At 36.2% G+C, this 19,493-nt stretch overlaps 1 protein-coding gene across 1 annotated transcript in view; it reads left to right on the top strand.

The window, feature by feature from the left end:
- LOC142337247 (uncharacterized) overlaps positions 1-19,493 on the top strand; it is a 123,952-nt gene that overhangs the window by 30,606 nt on the left and 73,853 nt on the right. Inside the window, exons 3-4 of the mRNA XM_075386400.1 lie at positions 1,752-1,873; positions 18,674-18,873. Coding sequence (XP_075242515.1) covers positions 1,752-1,873; positions 18,674-18,873 — 322 coding nt within the window. The remainder of the gene's footprint in view (positions 1-1,751; positions 1,874-18,673; positions 18,874-19,493) is intronic.

The raw sequence follows: 19,493 nt of genomic DNA, 5'->3' as shown, positions 1-19,493 counted from the left end.
ACATTGAATAACATAAGAGACCTTAGCTAACAACCCAAAGCATTTTTCAGCTTCAATTGAACCTCATAAAAAGCCATTTAGATGTTTGAATGAAAAGATTTAACAATCAGACTGCAGAAAGAATAAAAATTGAAGACAAAACAAAAATCAGTTACAGTTTTTCAAAACTCTTCTTCAGAGCCATAAAAACAATTGCGTTCACTAAAAACAAACAATATAAACATTCGGTCTCCTATTTACGTGAATTGCAGCTGTCATCATTGCAGCCGTGAAAAAAAGTTTGTCAGTTATTAACATAAAAAATAAAAGCAAAATATTTTGAAAAAGGGCAGCACCAAAAAAAGTTCGTGATTGTAAGAATCCATGAGAATATCAAACCTATCGCTGATTTTGCCGCGCTCCTAACAAATTGCCCGAGTGGTCCAGATGTTTGCGAATTAGACCAATTTTTGAGTGAATGCTTCGAATATTAAAAAAGAAACAATGATAAGTTTTGTATAGTTATCGAGTTAAATTTGCAAAAGTGGCAAATATTTAATTCCAGAAAGTTTTTTTAGAACGCCGGTTTTCAACTAGCTCTTTTCTGGTGTTTAGGGAAATTGTTTCAACGATTTTTTGGTCTCCAGTTTTGGCAAACTTAATCAAAGTGGATCGAGAAAGCATATTTTGTGCAATTTTTGTTGAAAAAAGGCTTGAATTTTGAAAACTTTATCAAATTTTTCAGCCAAAGAAACTCCAAATAACTCAGCGGCACTTTTCTATCTCTAACGGTAACAATAACACTCTACCATTAAAAACTTGATTGCATTTTAAATTATATTACCAAAATTGTGCCAAATTTTACCAAAAATTACTGAAAATGTGAATCAAAACTGTCGAATGTTCACAAAAATTTAAACCTCGAAAACTCTAGGTAAAAAACGAAATTCGAAAAAATATTTTTTATTCCATATTCTATGATGTACTTGCTTTTCAATGATACCACTCACAACTCTCTCCGCTGAATATATCGATCGGCCAAAATTGTCTGAACAAAAATAAACCCAGTTGAGTATATAGCTCCTCACTCCCCACTAAAGTGGGGTTCGAAACAAAAACGAAATTCACTTTGTAGCAAAAAAAATGATTTTAAATAAATAAGGAGCAGGTTCAATTCGCTGTTCCATGCAAAGAATCCTTCGTTTGATGCTGCTTGATGGGATTTTGTCTAATGAGTTTATGATATAATACATTATATTTTAGGAAAAAGAGCAAAAAAACTTAAAAAACTGTTGACATTTTTTTAATATTAGTAAGTTTTTTTGGTAGTTGTCAGTTATATGCTTAACAGTAAGTTTTTGTTGAGAATTAAAATTTGAATTATTACAACGTGCGGGAGGGATACAACAAGTTGTGGATGAATGGGTCACGACCCGCGTACCCAAGTGCGGCTGGTTCATGCGTACATTTTAATTAAATTAGTACATTAGTACATTTCAGGATGAGTTTTAGACCCTTTAGAGCTCGTTAAAGATAAGGTTTTGTCTTGTCAATGATTGTTAACCTATACATGCAACAATTTTCAGCCATGATCTGGCTTTAGCTCTCCCGTGATCAGATTTCATTCAGACATTGAACAGGGAACTCGTTGGTGTGGGTGGTATAAAAATACACTTGACCCACACCTGTGCGTTTTTTATAGTCTGATCATTATAACTAGCACTTTGACCTGGACTGTGTTTGGTCGGGGATTTAATCGTAGGGTGTTTCAGCTCCTAACAGGGTGAGAGTGAGACAGAGGAATTGTCCTTTCAACTGTTGGAGGGCATTGACTGTGGTCTTCGTCTCCCTACTCATATCTCTCACATGGACAGTTTTAGCCAGTCTTTGCCAGGTACCACCACTAAAATCTCCACACCAAATACTCATCAAAACATTCTCAATTATTATTTCGAAGGAAATTTGACATCTCATGTTTTTTGGGATTAAAGTTTCACTGTTTTTTTTGTTCTCATGATGATTTAGCGTGAACATCACATGAACAAAAAAATTCTTGAGGTTTTAGGATTGAATGGTCGAAATTTACACGGACTTTACTGCATGAGTTTGATTAAGCGCAGAATAATCTTTTCATTGCTTTTTAGAAAATCTGTTTAATTTGAGAGAAACAACAACGACGGCTTGATTGAAATGATGCTGTTTCAGTGATTTTTTTTCATAAAGAAAAAAGGTCTTAGCAGCAATGCTGCACTTGATTAAAGTTGCGCTACTTCGCTGAATCTGAAAAATCGCTTCATAAGAATCATACAAATCATGACTCTCAAGAAGATTTAAACGCGTGAAGTGCGCCTCATGTAGTTACTGATGAATTTCGAGCAACAAACATTTGTACTCTTGAACAAATTTGTGTACAATTTGCATGGAAATTGCTGGCCTTGTCCATGAAAACTCGTACTTTTTCATGCTTTACGTGCTGATATTTTTCACGGCATAAAACTTGGTTGCCAACTATTGTCATGGTTGCCAACAAATAAAGAATTTAACATTACAATTTAAGATTACTAAAAACTGAAATCATAGTTTTCTATTTTTATTTTCAAACTATAGACGTCCATTTTTTGCTTTTGGCTGGATAGATACCCTTGGAAGAAGACATTTTTTAAATTTCAACGGCCAAAAAAATTTGTATTTTTGCAAATTCTTTTAATCGAAAAATATGTAGTTTGAGCTACGTTTCTCCGTAATGACTCAATAACTGGAACAAAAATTTTTGAAGAATGGAGAGGAAGCCTGTAACAGAATTTCGTCAGATTAAAATGTACGTGAAATTGACCCTCCCCATTCAGTCTGCTAGTTCACCCTATTTGCTTCCGTTCTTATATGTAATCATTTGCCTATTATATTTGCACAACCTAGAGAAAAATAACAGAACGAATTCTATTGGACTGGTAATTACAGACCACTTTTTTTATTTTATGAGATATTAATATTTCGTAATGCCATTATGTACTAAATTTTCAGGATGATGTTTGGTTAAAATTTGCTTAAAAAACTTCAGATTTCACTCATCTCAGATAACATTTACGCATCCTTTTATCTGAAACTAATTGGGAAACAAAGGTCGATTTTGACACTGCGTGCTAATTCCGGCTACCTACGTGAAATCTTTTCGAAGTTAAACGGGATGTTAGAATTTCGATCAAACTATAGTCTTAAACTTAGTGAGAATTAGAAAGAAAGTTGACTTACCAGATTAGAAAGACAAGCAATTTGATTTTGATCAAAGAAATTATATAAATGAATCGTCAAGAAATGGTGCTGAGAATCAATATTCGGTTCAAATTGGTGAATCTAGATAACTATTATTAGAGTTAGATTAATTGATGTAAAATCTTCCCAGCATGTATTAAATGATGATGATATCTCCGGAAGTGTGAATGAATTCTCAGAAAAGTGCAAATGCATTCCATTTATGGTTCCCTTTGCGACTGATTTGCAGAAGCAAACCATATTGGGTAACCTTTGCGACCCCCACTATAAATCACGGTGCTAAGATTAGTTTTGTATCTTGACTTTTTCACACTGATAATGGGTATATATACAGCTGATTTTTGAGTCCTTTTTCATCCCCAAATTCAAATCACCATCTTGATCTAATAATCAGATCTCTCCTGTAAATCTCTAAATTCTACTGTAAAATATCATTTTGTTATTCTCTTATTTTTGAGAAATTAATTCTTTTACTTAGTTAAAAACGCTTTTTATTCCGCTTGCGAAAGTCCATAACCCAACAGGTTATGGGCCCAGCAATTTTTAAGTCATAAAATTAATTTCCAAAACAAAACTAATTTGTTGTTGACAGTCATAATCCTTTTCTGCTTAGTACCTTTTCTTTTCACAACTGTTTTGCCTGCTCAAACTTCAATGGATCAACAGACAGTGAAGCTGCTGACCTACACAGGAAAGGCACAGGACTTTCCAATCTGGAGCACAAGATTTGTGGCGATGATGCAGACGAAGGGACTCTACAAATCACTACTGGGGACAGAGGAGCAACCCAATGAGCCTGCGCCACCGGCCAATGGGGCAACCAATGATGAAAAGAAGAACCACAAGGTGCTGAAGGATGCATATGAGAAGGAAGTTGCAGACATCAAGGAGAAACGGAACAATGTGTGGTGCCATCTGGCACTGACTCTAGATGCAACAACCCTCATGCTGATGAGACATGACTGTGTGGGAGATGACGGCATTGGAGATGGAGCAAAGGCTTGGAAGCTTTTGCAAGAGAGATTTCAGAGTGTGGAGACGCCGACAGTGGTGACTTTAGTGGCACAGCTTGCTCGACTGCAGCTCGAGGATTCTGAGGATTTGGACAGCTTCTTCATCAGAGGACAGGAGTTGCTCACAAGGCTACAAGAAGCAGGGGAAGCAGTCTCAGAGACCCTCTTCAACGCCTTGGTCCTCAATGGTCTGCCAATGAGGTATGAAAGTTTTGTTATACAGGAAAGCTTCAACCCGGCAACGAACTTCACAGAGTTGAGGAAAAGGCTGCAGAACTTTCATGAGAGCACGGTGCAGAGACACAAGGGACAAAGTGGTTCAGTGGCACTGGCAGTGAAGCGTGACTTCAAGAAGGGACCCAAGAAAGGAAACTGCTTTGTGTGTGGGATCCCTGGACACTTTGCCAAGGACTGCAGGAGGAAGGAGACAGCACAATGCAGCAAGTGTGGTGAGAAGGGTCACCTAGACAGGGCATGCAAGAGACAAAGAGATGGAGGCAAACATGAGTCAGTGGCAATGGGTCCAACATTGGCTACACCAGACGAGGAATGCTGGGCAGCTCTTACCCAGTGGAAGACAGCAGGCATGCTAGTGGACAGTGGTTGTACAGATCACATAGTGACGAACATCGATGCGTTTCTGGACTTTGTGCCCATTCAATCAGTGGTCAGAAATCCCAACGGAGAGGCTTCCAGAGTGGTGGGCAGAGGCTGTGTGAGGATCAGCATACCCTCAAACAAAGGGGAATTCCAATGCGAACTCAAAAATGTTCTGTGTGTGCCGGACTATTCTTCAAACCTCCTATCAGTCTCAAGATGCACGGAGTGGGGACATAGCTTCACTTTCGAGAGAGGAAACAGCTGCATGAAACTCCAGAAGCGAACTCGGGTAAAACTAACACAAGAAAATAATTTGTTTTACTTACCCTGCAGCGTTCTAGAATTCAAGATGAGTTCCAACAGCGTGAAACTTGACAGTGCAAGGAAGTGGCACAGACGATTGGGTCATTTGAATCAAGCGGATGTGGTCAGGAATGCACCAGAGACAGTGGGGGAACTCGATGATGTATGCAATGTGTGTGCATTGGCCAAGATCACAAAGACTCCAGTACCAAGAGTGGCAGAGACCCAAGCAGAAGAGAAGCTGGAGAGGGTGTTCACAGACGTGATGGGACCTTTCAGAGTAGAGTCACTGTCAGGGTTCCGGTTCTGCATTGTGTTTGCAGACCAGTACACGAAGTTTGTGTTTGTGGACTTGCTTAAGGCAAAGAGTGAAGCACTGGCCAGCCTGAAGAAATTTGTTCTCAGTGTGGGGACGCCCAAGAAGCTGAGGCAAGACAATGCGAAGGAGCTTCTCTCAGAGCAGTTTAAGACGTACTGCTTGGATGCAGGCATTCTACAGGAAAAGACCATACCAGAGACGCCACAACAGAATGGGTTAGCTGAGAGGTGCAACAGGACACTGCTGGAGATGGCAAGATGTTTGCTCATTGACTCAGGACTTCCCAAGATGATGTGGGGAGCAGCAATTCTTCACGCAGCAAGGATCAGAAACTTGGTTGTGAGACGAGGAGAAGAAAAATGCCCAGCAGAGCTGATGAGAGGTGTAAAACCTAAGCTTCCAATTAGTATATTATCTATTTTTGGTTGCACAGTCTTCATGAGGAAGAGGGACAGAGAAGTCAGCAAACTTGAACCCAAGGCACTGGAAGGAAAGTTTGTGGGTTACACTGAAGGAGAAAACGGATACCTGGTGTACATACCCAACACACGCAAGGTGATGGCAGTTCGAGATGTGATCATCAAGGAGTCTGAAGTGGGCTCAATCCCTGACAACAAAGAAACGGCTGACCTACTAGATGATGGGTCGGAACTGGGAATCTGGCACCCAGATGATGGTCATCAAGACGATGACAACAGAGAACGACAGGACACATCTACTGCAATAAAGGAGGAGTGGCATGACGCAGGGAGCGTGAATACTCAAGAAACAACACTGAGACAAGAGGCCTCGGATGTTGGAGAAACAGCACTAGATGAAGGATCTACTGCAACAAGAGGGAGTCACAGAGACTCAGAGTCACTAGAAGACAGTGACACAGAAGACTTCTCACAGTTAGAGACAGTTGGCTTCAATGAAGATGCACTGGAACACGCGGACAGAGCAGAGCCCAGACGAGGGACACGAGCAAGGAATGTTCCGCAATTTTTTGGAGAAGTCAGGACCCATCTTGCTGTGACTGAGGGCGACTATGTGGAACCCAAAACAGTCTACGAAGCCAAGCAAGGTGACGATTGGGACCATTGGCACCGGGCAATGAAGGACGAGGTCAAGGCACTCCAAGAAAACGAGACTTGGAACCTAGTGAGACCACCCACAGACAGGGACGTCATACCGGGCAAATGGGTTTACAAAGTGAAATTGGGACCCAGTGGTCAAGTGGACAAATACAAAGCGCGCTATGTGGCGAAAGGCTTCAAGCAAGTGGAAGGACTGGACTACTTTGAGACTTTTGCGCCTACCTGTAAGCCAGAGACATTCAGGATTCTACTTCAGCTATCAGCGAAGCAAGGCCATGTGATGCACCAATTTGATGTCAAGACTGCTTTCCTGTACTCACCAATCGAGGAAGAAGTGTATCTGGAACAGCCACAGGAGTTTGTAAAACGCGGATCAGATGGGGAGAAGTTAGTATGTCGACTAAATAAATCAATTTATGGTTTGAAACAGGCTGCTAACAACTGGTACAAAGAGCTGGCAAACTTCCTACTGAGACAGGGGTTCACCAGAAGCAGGAACGATCACTGCTTGTTCGCAAGATCAGAAGCAGAGGATCACACCTTCATCTTGGTCTGGGTTGACGACATCATAGTAGCATCAAGAAGTATGACAGTGGTCTCTGATGTCAAGAAGGCACTAGAAGCAACCTTTCACATGGAAGACAGAGGGAGACTACACTGGTTTCTGGGTCTAAGAATCAGACGAGAAGAGGGCAAAGTCACAGTCGACCAAGAACGCTACATAGAAACAATGCTTGAGCGGTTTCAAATGGATCAATGCAAACCCTCAAGAACTCCAGCTGATTTGAATTTGAAACTTCAGACAGCACAGAACGGAGACGAAGAAGTGGACCAGAGGATCTACAGAAGCTTGGTTGGATCACTTCTGTATCTGGCCAAACAGACGAGGCCAGACATCATGTTCACAGTCAACATTCTTTCCAGACACATGAATGCACCTAACAATCAACACTGGATGTGCGGAAAACGACTTCTGCGATATCTTCAAGGTTCAAAAGGTTTAAAACTTACTTACACAAAAGAGGCTAGTTATGATTTAGTGGGGGAAAGTGATGCAGACTGGTCTGGAGACGTGAACGACAGAAAATCAACAACGGGCTATTACTTCAAGCTCAACGGACGTGGCGCAGCACTCAGCTGGGGTGTCAAGAAGCAGGCCACAGTTGCTCTTTCTTCATCAGAAGCAGAATATCAGGGCATGGCAGCAGCAGTTCAGGAAGCACTTTACCTGAAACAACTTCTAGAGGATTTTGGCATCCAACAGAAACGTCCAATAGCAATTGGAGAAGACAACCAAAGTTGTATCAGACTCTGCCAAAACCCAGTCATGCACAAAAGGAGCAAGCACATCGAAACAAAGTTTCACTTCATCCGGGACAAAACGGAGGATGGGACTATTTCAATTCATTGCGTTCCTACAGACAAAATGGCAGCGGACATCTTCACAAAGTCCTTACCCGTTTCGAAAGTGGAAACATTCAGAGCAGTTTTGATGGGAACAGACTCTACGCAATCAGCTCAAGTCTGAGTGGGGGTGTTAGAATTTCGATCAAACTATAGTCTTAAACTTAGTGAGAATTAGAAAGAAAGTTGACTTACCAGATTAGAAAGACAAGCAGTTTGATTTTGATCAAAGAAATTATATAAATGAATCGTCAAGAAATGGTGCTGAGAATCAATATTCGGTTCAAATTGGTGAATCTAGATAACTATTATTAGAGTTAGATTAATAGATGTAAAATCTTCCCAGCATGTATTAAATGATGATGATATCTCCGGAAGTGTGAATGAATTCTCAGAAAAGTGCAAATGCATTCCATTTATGGTTCCCTTTGCGACTGATTTGCAGAAGCAAACCATATTGGGTAACCTTTGCGACCCCCACTATAAATCACGGTGCTAAGATTAGTTTTGTATCTTGACTTTTTCACACTGATAATGGGTATATATACAGCTGATTTTTGAGTCCTTTTTCATCCCCAAATTCAAATCACCATCTTGATCTAATAATCAGATCTCTCCGGTAAATCTCTAAATTCTACTGTAAAATATCATTTTGTTATTCTCTCATTTTTGAGAAATTAATTCTTTTACTTAGTTAAAAACGCTTTTTATTCCGCTTGCGAAAGTCCATAACCCAACACGGGACAAGACTGTTTGGTCGTTCTTGTCAATTTGGTGTAAAAACTCTTGCATCTTTTTAATAAGCCTGTTGTTGATTTTACAAACGTGAAAGAAAATTTAAATCAATTAAATTATCAGAAACCAGAAGCAGCTGTTGTGAAAATTATCTCACAAGAAAAACTTTTTTGAATTAACAATGAACTTTAATGGACGCTAATGCACAATAATTTTTGAACCTCATATTTTTCAGTTTACAAATTTAGCTGAGTTCAGCAATTTTGACTGTTCTACTAAAACAAAGTTTCGTAATTTTGATTTTCTTGGTGGTAATTATAAAGGCAGAAGCGCTATGTGATTTAAATTATGTTTTCAGATTGAATCTTGAGTGAAGTGCTCAATATGAAACAAAAAGCTTAGTTTTCAAAATTAACACTGATTTTATTCTGTAGCAGCTTGAAACATAATAAAATTTATTTTTTCGCGTTTCCATCTTTAAGGAGTTATTGTAAAGTTACTCGGGGAACTGAAGAAACTTAGACGCTACAATATTTCTCTTGTTAGCGGAGTGGCTTTCAAATTCATCAAATTTTGAGGAGACTGATTGATCATATTATATGTTAACTAAAAAAGAAGCCGAAAACAATTCGATCAGACTGTAAAAACCAGCATATTGCTAATTAGAATCTAGCAAAAAATAGAATCACAGAAAGGTTATATTGGCGTTTCGTCCATAGAGGTTTTTGCATGCTCAGGGTGTTAACTTTAGTCATGATTTGAGCTACAAATGCGATGCTTTTCCGAACGCATAGCACAAAAAAAATGAGCAGGCGCATGATCAACGCATGGTTTTTAAAGACCTGTGATTGGTATAAATGCATGGTTTTAAATGATCAAGTGCTAATAAGAATTATCTGATTTTTTTTTTCATTTTTAGTTTTCATTGTAACTGTTGTCCATATTAGCTTCTTGTTTCTCTTAGGTATATTAATACGAGATCTGTGCCATTTAGACAGAAATGAATGAAAGACTAATTGATGATTAATTTTATAAACGACTTTTAAAATGCAAATAACGGATTAGGAAGATGATTTACATATTTGCACACATCCAAGTCACGGCTCATATAAGAAGAATTAACTGCGTGAAGTGCGCCTCATGTAGTTACTGATTCATTTTGAGCAACAAAAGTTTGGTACTCTTGTAACAAATTTGTATTCATTTTGGCATGGAATTTGGCGGCTTTGTCCATGAAAACGAGTAGCTTCATGGTATACGTACTGTGATTTTTTTCACATCCAGATTCTCACATAAACTGAGAAATAGTGACTATATGCTGTCGCTGTATTAATATAATGCTCTAAATATTAAAATTCCAATTCTAAATTATTAATAATAAAAATCATAGTTTTTTTTTCATTTTTACCTTTGATTTCCCCCCTTTTGGTAGGAAAGCTAACCACGGAAGAAGATATCGCTTTTTTTTTGCCGGTGAGGAAATTTATGTGCTTTCGCTAATCCGTTAATTTGCAAAATATTTTTTCAGCTACACTTTTTCGCAATGATTCAAAAATTGGAACATTTTTTTAAGAGGGAAGAAGAGATCATTAACAATTTTTCATCAGATAAAATGGTACATGAAATTGACGCGCCCCAATTAGTACGCTAGTTCACACTATCTTAAATGTGATCACGTGCAATTATTTTTGCACGAACTCAAGAAATATTGCAGAATGAATTCTATTAGACTTGGTAATTACAGACCATTTTTTATACCGGAATTTATTACCCCAGAAAACAACTATATAGTACATTTTTAGGCTGAAAATTAGTTAATGTTCGCTTCAGAAATTTATTCATTTTTCAGACCATGCCATTTAGAGCGAATATAATCCCATCTCTGTTCATATATTTCTAACAGTGTTTTATCTGAAACTGTTCTCAGTTGAAAAATATCTGAACTAACAGGAAGGCTGTATTAATTAGACGTTTCTCTGGAAAGCTTTGAGTTCTCGGGAGCTTAATTGGAACATACGCGGTCGAAATTGACACTGTCTGGCCAGCTAACCAAGTGAATTCTTTTCAAGGTTAAACGAAGCAAAAACTGTTTGGTTGTTCTCCTCATAATGGGGTCAAATTGCAATACTTTTTCGTTTTTAAACTGGTCTTTGATTTTAACAACGATTTTAAAAACCGATAACGCAAACTTTGAAGTCAAAAGCAGCTAAAGTTGTAAAATTTATTTCAAATAGAATTTTTTTTCTGACAATGATTATTAGTGGACGCTATTACAAATTAGTATTTGATCCTATGATCTTTCACTTTGCAGTATTTGCTGGAAAGCAATGAACTACACTTACGTTAAATAACATTTTAATTATTTTGATTTTTCTAGGAACGAAGTTGAATTAAAGAAGTGTTATTTGAACACAGTTAAATTCTTAGAAGGAATAATCTATGATCTGCTCAAAATTGTAAGGAATAGTTCAATTTTAAACTAAAACACTGCTTTTATTCAGAAGCAGCTGGAAGTATAAAAACTGCTCGCCAAATCGCATCTTAATCTTTACGAAGTTATTGAAAATTTACTTTGCAGAAATAGAGAACCTCAGATGTCATAATACTAAATTTCAGAGAGGCTTTCAAATTTCAGCAAAGAACGATGAAACTGAAAAATCATTTACAAAAATTTTAACCAAAAATCTATCAGTATTTATAATTAACAATATCCAGCATATGAAAATGTTAAATTTAGCCATGATTCGAGCATTAATTACGAGGCTTTGCCAAACAAAACATTTTAATTTGGAAAAACAGTTGAAACAAAAATTAAAGAAGCGAAGGTTGGGTTTTAAAATGTTTTTTTTTTCATGATCAACTGCTATTAGGAATAATATAATTTTTTAAATGTCAGTAAAGGCTTTGACATTTTACACACCAAAAAATGAACTAAATGTTTCTGAGAAACAAGTATATATTTACAGCACTTAAGTCTTCAAAACCAGTAACTACAGCCTCAGATTCACAATGGCATAACCAATGATGCTTAGCATATTAAGATGGTATAACCAATTAAGATGCTTGGCATAACCAAGTATCTTAATTTTTTTCACTCCATTGCGCAAGCAACACCTAAGCAGATTCTTTATAATTTGTTTGTTTTCTGAATGGATGGCACTTATAATCAAAAATTGACATAACTACAATTGACATAACACAATGTCGTAAAAAATGACATAAAAAAGAGGCTCACAAAATGACACTTGAAAGAATGCAGCAAACCAAAGAGTGAGTATGATTCAAACTTTGCAAGAGTCATTGATTAACTAAGCTCGCATAGTAAGCTGTAACTTTGGGCTATTTTTTGTTAGAAACATGCTAGGTTGTTTTTGATTTGATATTTTCTTAAATCACTATTCTTGGATGTTTTCCTCATACACTTTTTCATATATTGTGTATTGCATATTATTTGCTGAATATGCGAAATTTATCGAAAGCCACCTATAAAGACTATAAACACATCTTTCATCGAAAGGACAAATTTTTTGCAAGTTTTTGATATTGCATTTACGCCTCTACTGATGCCTTAGTTTTTTTTTGTTTACGTAGGATGCAATGGATGTTGGCTTTTATGCGATTTTGCACATATCTTAGTTTTCTTTTCAAGGACGTTAGGGAAGAAAAATATATCTATAGTTTCGTTATTTAATTGATGCTAAGCTCATTTTTTCCAATATCTAAACAATCATCGCAACCTTGGATACGCTAAACGGTCACTGCTATACTTCCAAGGCGAACAAAAACTATTGGCAGGCGAAGTTCAAATTTATTTTCTGAAGTTCCTCTAACACTCTTGAAATGTTTTGAACGTAATTCTATTCAAGCAGTTACTTAATCATAACTCATTTGTCATATACATATGGGGTTGATTTTTTTGGTATGTGAAACAGAAATCTAGCGGTCAAAAATTGGAAAACACAGTCATTTTTTGATAAACATTCTCAAAAAATTTTTATGAAATTTTTTTAGCTTGAAATTAAATTCTCACGAGGCATTTAGTTTCTAAAATTTGAGAAAAAAACCCATGCTAATTACTCATCAAAAATTTATTCTAGACACTCTGAACACTAATTTAAGTTAAAAAGTTAACTGTTGATTGTTTGACGATTAATGAGGCATAGTGTTTATAAAGTTTTACGTTTTGTGGGTTTCTTTTCTGTAAAGTTTCAATGATTTTCTGAAAGCCATGATGTCAGGTGCTATCAATGTCCCAAAAACGCTCGTTGATGTTTTATATTTTTCAGTTCGTGTTTTTGCATATACAAATTACAGCCATGTCATTGTTAATATCAGCAATCTTAATTAGCAGAAGCAAATTTTTTTTTTCCAAAAAATTGAAAACACAAAGTCACTAAATTTGCTTAAAGTGTCTGAGAGGTTTTATACTTTAAGAATTTTAAAATTAACCTTGCTTCTGCCTTAGCTACAGAGTATTTGCCCAAGAGAAGCTACATATTTTGAAAGAAAACAATTGACGCAAAAATTAAAGAAGCATTGAGCTTAAAAGAAACTTTTGTTTGTTATCTAGTAAAAGATCGACTGTTGTTTTTTTGGAAACATTTTTATAGATCGCCACAAGAGGATGTGATTTTTTCTAATTTAATTAAAAACAAGAAAGCTTCATCGCTTCAGAACAAAACTTAACATCAGCAATACGAAAGTCTTAAAACCAATAACAACAGCCTAAGATTTCCGCTTTGTTATAATTAAGCATCATAAAGAACCCAAAAACTGTTTTTGACGTAATGAGTAGCAGAAAGAACACGTAAGCAGAACAACGCAGTCATGGTGTTAGCATTGTGCAAATCAAAAATAAGTAAACGAAGAAAGGATGACACAGATAGCCAGAAACTAATGACTACAACTCCCGAAAACAATTTTTTAAATCAAAAATATGTTCAATTTCAAAAAATGTGGCGAACAAATGATTACTGAGAAATAAATGAAAAAGTATCGAGACGTGGATATGATCTATATTTATGTTGAAGGCCCATGATCAACTCAACACGAAGAGCTACATTTTATAACTATTAATTTGCGGAGAAGATGTTAAAATGTTCTTAAGCTGAAATGTTTTTCAATCGCTGTTTTCGAAAGTTTGCCGAATTATTAATTGGTAGCATTTATTTTTTTTTGCTTTTTATCCAGTTTTTGTATCTACACTGTTTTTTATTGCTTATTATCTGATGAACGTTCGTTTATTATGATATCTCTAAAGCCATCTACCATAATAATAACTTCTTCAATCGAAAATGCTATGTGAATTTAAGATACAATTGAACTTCCGTTGCACGCGTGTGCTAGCTTATACATAATTCAACAAAAATTCCATTTTTGGCTTCTGGGACCTCATGGACGGATGGCACGTTAATGGTTTCTACAATGGCGTTAATGTTAACGACATACTTTCAAAAATTTCAAGCAATCGTCATAATCTCGGATACCATATATGGTCATTGATGTACTTCCTAGGAGGATAAAGAGTACAGGGACGCGAAGTTCATAATTATTTTGTGAATTACCTCTAAAAGGCTTGAAATGATTCCTACGTCAACGTATTCAGGAATGAATACTTAGCCGTCTAATATGTCATGTAGACATCGTGTCTGTTGTGTATATGGTATCTACTACAAGCATATAGAGTCAGTTTACTGAGAAAACGTGATTAACTCTTCAACAACATTATTGAAACCTAAAAAATCAGAATAAAAACATTTGCCAACTTGAAGTTAAAACTTTATATTAATTTTATTTTTAGATTTTTTCAGGAACAGCTTAGAAATTCTCAAGTACTTGTTATAGACATTTTCAAAACTAACTTACAGTACCTAAGGATTTTTAAATGGAAGTTATCAACAGACTTTGTTGACGCATAATTTCTTCCAAGTTTTACATTTTGTGACGTCTATTGTTCCGTAAAAAAGTAACATTGATTTTTTAAACCGCGAGAATCATGACATTCAAGAGCTCTCAATGTCTCAAAAACGCCCTTCAATAATATTTTTCAATTTCTATTTCCATGCTGTATGCGCATACACGTAAATTTCATCAGCAAATTTTGAACTGATTTCTTGCTTAGTAATCTTGCAAAACTAATTTCAATTTCGTTGCAGTAATTTCCAATTAAAAAAGCCGCGTTTAACTTTGATAAATTTTGTGGTGAAATTGAATTTCTTGCTGACTCAAAGCAATGATAAAACACACCTTAATTTATTCAAGTTTTCCTCTTATGTACAGACATCAAAGCTATATTCTGTTTTTGTAAAGTGTATATGTAACATGTACAAGCAGTTTGTCTAACCGCCAAAAATCTCAGACATTGTAAAGGGATTCTAAAAATTATTCCCTAAAGGTTAATTGACAAGACAGGCGGTATATTTGACTGATTTTTAGGGCTGCTTTTGATTGGCTGGTTTATAATTGATAGTAGCAACTAGAGCTGCAAAATAAACACAACACCTGATGATTAGAGCGGCGTGAAATTAAGTTCCCCTAACTTGCACTAAATACTGTCTGCTTTGATGTGGAATTACTGGATAAAAATTTCAAAGTCAAAAAAACTGGATCGCGTTCTTACAGACTGGTGTCTTTATTAATTTTTAATTCATCATTCATCTGATTTGAATCAGGTGTAGTTTTATTACATGTAATAACTCAACAGTCCATAAAAAATTGATTAAATATTACTGATTCAGTTCGGGCCAATTGTTCTTTTTGAGTGGAGTAATATGAGCAGCTTGTTTATAAAATTTGATCAAATAAAAATAAAAAGTTCCATTTCAGCATTTGGATAAACAAAGCTTTGTTTATAATTTTGCACAGTACCGCAAAAATATGAAATCAATTAGGAACAATTTTTCATAATTATAAAATTCTTTTCACAGCGAGTAATCTAAAAGGTTTGTTTGAAAGGCAAACCTGCATGCTCAAGGGTGTCTCACATGGCCGAAAAATATGCTCAGTTTCATTGAGACGAAAATGGTAACTTAGTTTTAGGAGAATACGAGATGAACATAGAAAATAATTGAAATCTCAAATTGCAATAACACGTATTGGTTGAAAATATTTCAGATATATTTGCAATAACTATTGACAGCTGAAATAGAATCAAAATATTGAGACATGCATAAGAAAAGGTCATTGCATTTATCTCCAACGGGTGAACCTGTTGTTCAGTTCCTATTAGGCAGGGGTTCATTTTTAGCTTCAGTCGAAAAATCATGAAAGTTTTATGCATTTAGCTGACAGTGTAAATATTATTTGAATTTTCTGTATTTGCATAAAATAACTTGAACGCAAAATAACATAAATTGGCTCAAAATAGCATGAATGGAAAAATGGAAAATAACGCATAAAATAACGTGGATGCAGAAATAGTAAAATAACTTGAAAGAAAATGAATGCAAAAATAACAATTACTGCGACATGAAAAGTTGTTTCATGTCTCAAAACAAGGTGAACAAGAATAAATTGACCAGGGTACGAGATAGTGTGCAATGAAAAAACAATAAAATTTAAGTAGTAAGAATAAAAAAAATGCACTCCTTTTCATGCACTCCTTTTCATTGCACTCCTTTTCATTATCTTTTTCGTCTTCCCGCCAAATAGTTTACAAGTCATTTTTTTTCTAAATCCCACGATCGGAGGACCAAACTGTTTTCTCAATGGGGAGATAATTTTCGAAAATAGGTTCTATGGTGTAAACAATATAGGGTTACTCGTCTAGGAGAAAAACGCTCATAACTGATTTTTTGCAGTTTTGGCTTTTAAAAATATATTTGATCCACTTTTTAAAAGAGGAAGCAAGCTGACAATATCAGCGCACGGGGGAAGGGGGGGGGGGGTTGCACACAAAGGTGTGAAATTTTGGAGTTTTAAATGAGTTTTTATTCTGGTTTTCTCCACTTACACTGTCACGGGAGGTACTTGAATGCTCATTCAATAGCCCCGATCTGAATCCAATTGAAGCAAAGCAGCAATTAGAAAAACAGTATCAAAAATGTGTCAAAACAGTGACGAAAAAGTGTCAAAAATGACTCAGATTTCGATACAAACTTGTGTGAAAACTGTACAAAAGCAAAGCTGAAATCATACTAACCCGTTACTAGAGAACTGATTTGAAGTCAGAACGTTGTATTATTTGATTTTTGTGCCAACATATAAGTTCGCTAAGTGTACGTAGCTTTTTGGTACCATATTCTATCTCGTACCTCAATGGCTGGGAACCACCAAAATTCCTCTTTCTAATTAAAAAGTGTCCAAAAAGCAAAAAAAGGCGTCACCGTTTGGGCAAAGGAGATATATAGGAGGTTTCTTTACAACATCAAAGTTAGCGCGGCATGACAAAGCAATTAAGCAAAAGATTAAAGTTTTGGTCATTTAAAAAAATTGAGTATAGTGCCGCGTTCTGGATCCCCGAGCTATGTTTTATTCTCCATTCTATAGAAATACGATATATTTTTTTAATTTTTACCATTTCAAAATGTGTGTTATAAGAGAACGGCACGTATTCTTAGGAGATACTATTCCTGGCAATCATTCCTGGGATCTTTTCTGTTTGTACCCCCCCCCCCCCCCGAGTACGTTATGCATCCCCCAGTAGCAGAACATCCCCAATGATTGTGGAATTTTTATCGTGTAAGATCTGACAAATTTCTGACGAAACCATCTTGCTAATAGCCTGTAAGGGGATGCATTTTCTTATCAGATCTGATAAGACGTTTATCAGATCTTATACGATAAAAATTCCTCTTATAAGATCTTACACGATAAAAATTCCTCTTATAAGATCTTACAAGATAAAAATTCCTCTTATAAGATCTTACACGATAAAATTCCTCTTATAAGATCTTACACGATAAAAATACCTCTTATAAGATCTTACACGATAAAAATTTCCTCTTATATAAATTCCTGAAGTATGGCATGTTCTTCATATTGAAGACAATTCAGAGTTGCTCTCAAGCAGTAGCCGAAAAACTACAGCATGCAACACTTAAGTGTCAGAGCAACAAAGAGCAAAATATCTTATACTGTCTTTTAAGACTTATAAGATATTGTAAAAAGATTATTTGAGCGGTAGGGGCTTTCTCCGAAGCGGTGATTATCAAACAAGGCTGAAATTTTTTTCAAAGACCAAAACTATCTTGGACTGCTAAGTTTAGCCATAGTACCCTGTTAAGACTCACAATAAAACTGCCGCCAAAACAGAATCAACAAGCATTTTTTTGTTTCATAATTGGTTAGCTGACCGATTATTTTTTTACTTTCATAGGACCTTGACTACGTTATACGGTTATATTGGAATAATTAAAACATGTCATATCAGATCTTACACGATAAAAATTCCATCTTATCAGATCTTACACGATAAAAATTCTGATAAGGGGAATGTTTATCTTATAAGAGGTCTTATCAGATCTTACACGATAAAAATTCTGATAAGAGGAATGTTTATCTTATAAGATGTCTTATGAGATCTTACACGATAAAAATTCCTCTTGCCAGAATTTTTATAGTGTAAGATCTGATAAGAGGAATTTTAATCGTGTAAGATCTGATTAGATCTTACACGATAAAAATTCTTAGTCAGCATCTTATCAGATCTTACACGATAAAAATTCTTAGTCAGCATCTTATCAGATCGTACACGATAAAAATTCCAGAATCACTGGGGATGTGTCATTACATAGTAATTCATTATTCATTATGTAAGAATATTGCACGTGTGTCTGGGAGGTGCAAATAATTAGCACCCACTAAGCTGGAGGGGGGGGGGGGGGCACAAATGGAAAAGATCCCATTCCTGGTTGGATAGAAGAGAGGAGTGATAATTCTTGGTTGTTGAACAATTGTTAATCCATTTATTTGTACTGTTTGTAGATTTGACTTATTTCTCCCCTGAGATCAAAAATTGAATTATGTTTTAGGGCCCTGGATTTGCCCTGGACAGTTCTGGTCAGAGCTGGGGTCTGAACTGGAAGGCGGATGACTGGAAGAGTGGTTTGTACATCAGCTGTTTGATGTTTGTGGAATTTGTCATTCCGATCTGTGTTGTGGTGGGGGTATACCTTCGCATCTGGTGGGTCATTCGCAACGGAAAATTCCACAACTCACAACTCACCCCCAGGTTTGTCTACACCTCCCTCCTCCCCCCCCCCCCCAAAAAAAAACCAATGTTCAGAAGACAGAAAACTTACACTGTATTAGAGGGATTATTTCGATTATTGCCCCCACGACCCTTTGCACCCCTACTTTTATATATTAAAGCATGCTGTATGAATTTCACTGGCTCACATATACAATTATCCGTGACGATCTCCATAAAAGGATCTTAGCAATTATACAAAGTCATATATGATTTTTAAAATCATACTGCATCTTGTATGCTTCTATGGAATCTTAGCAAAGATACTAATATTATAAAAGAAATCTTACTAAACCTGAAAATATCATAAGAGAGTTTGCAAGAATAGGAAAGTATTCAAAACACTATTTTCGTGCCCTTAAAACCAAAATAAGATTTTCATATACTAGAAGTCATACGCCATATGTGGAAAATCTACGTGCACAGAATGGCATTGTGGTGTGTATAACGTAGTCAGGTCTTTTCAATTTGTGCCCCCAGTACGTTATGCACCCCCCAGTTATCGAGCACGTGCCACTAAATAGTAAACCATTTTGTAAAAACATGAGACGTGCGTCTTGGGGATGCCAATAATATGCACCCACTAAGCGGGGGGGGGGGGT

This window comes from Convolutriloba macropyga, chromosome 3 (genome assembly GCF_964194025.1).
Source record: "Convolutriloba macropyga chromosome 3, txConMacr16.3, whole genome shotgun sequence".
Classification (NCBI taxonomy): domain Eukaryota; kingdom Metazoa; phylum Xenacoelomorpha; order Acoela; family Convolutidae; genus Convolutriloba; species Convolutriloba macropyga.
The sequence above is the reverse complement of the archived record's forward strand: the minus strand, read 5'-3'. Positions and strand labels throughout refer to the sequence as shown.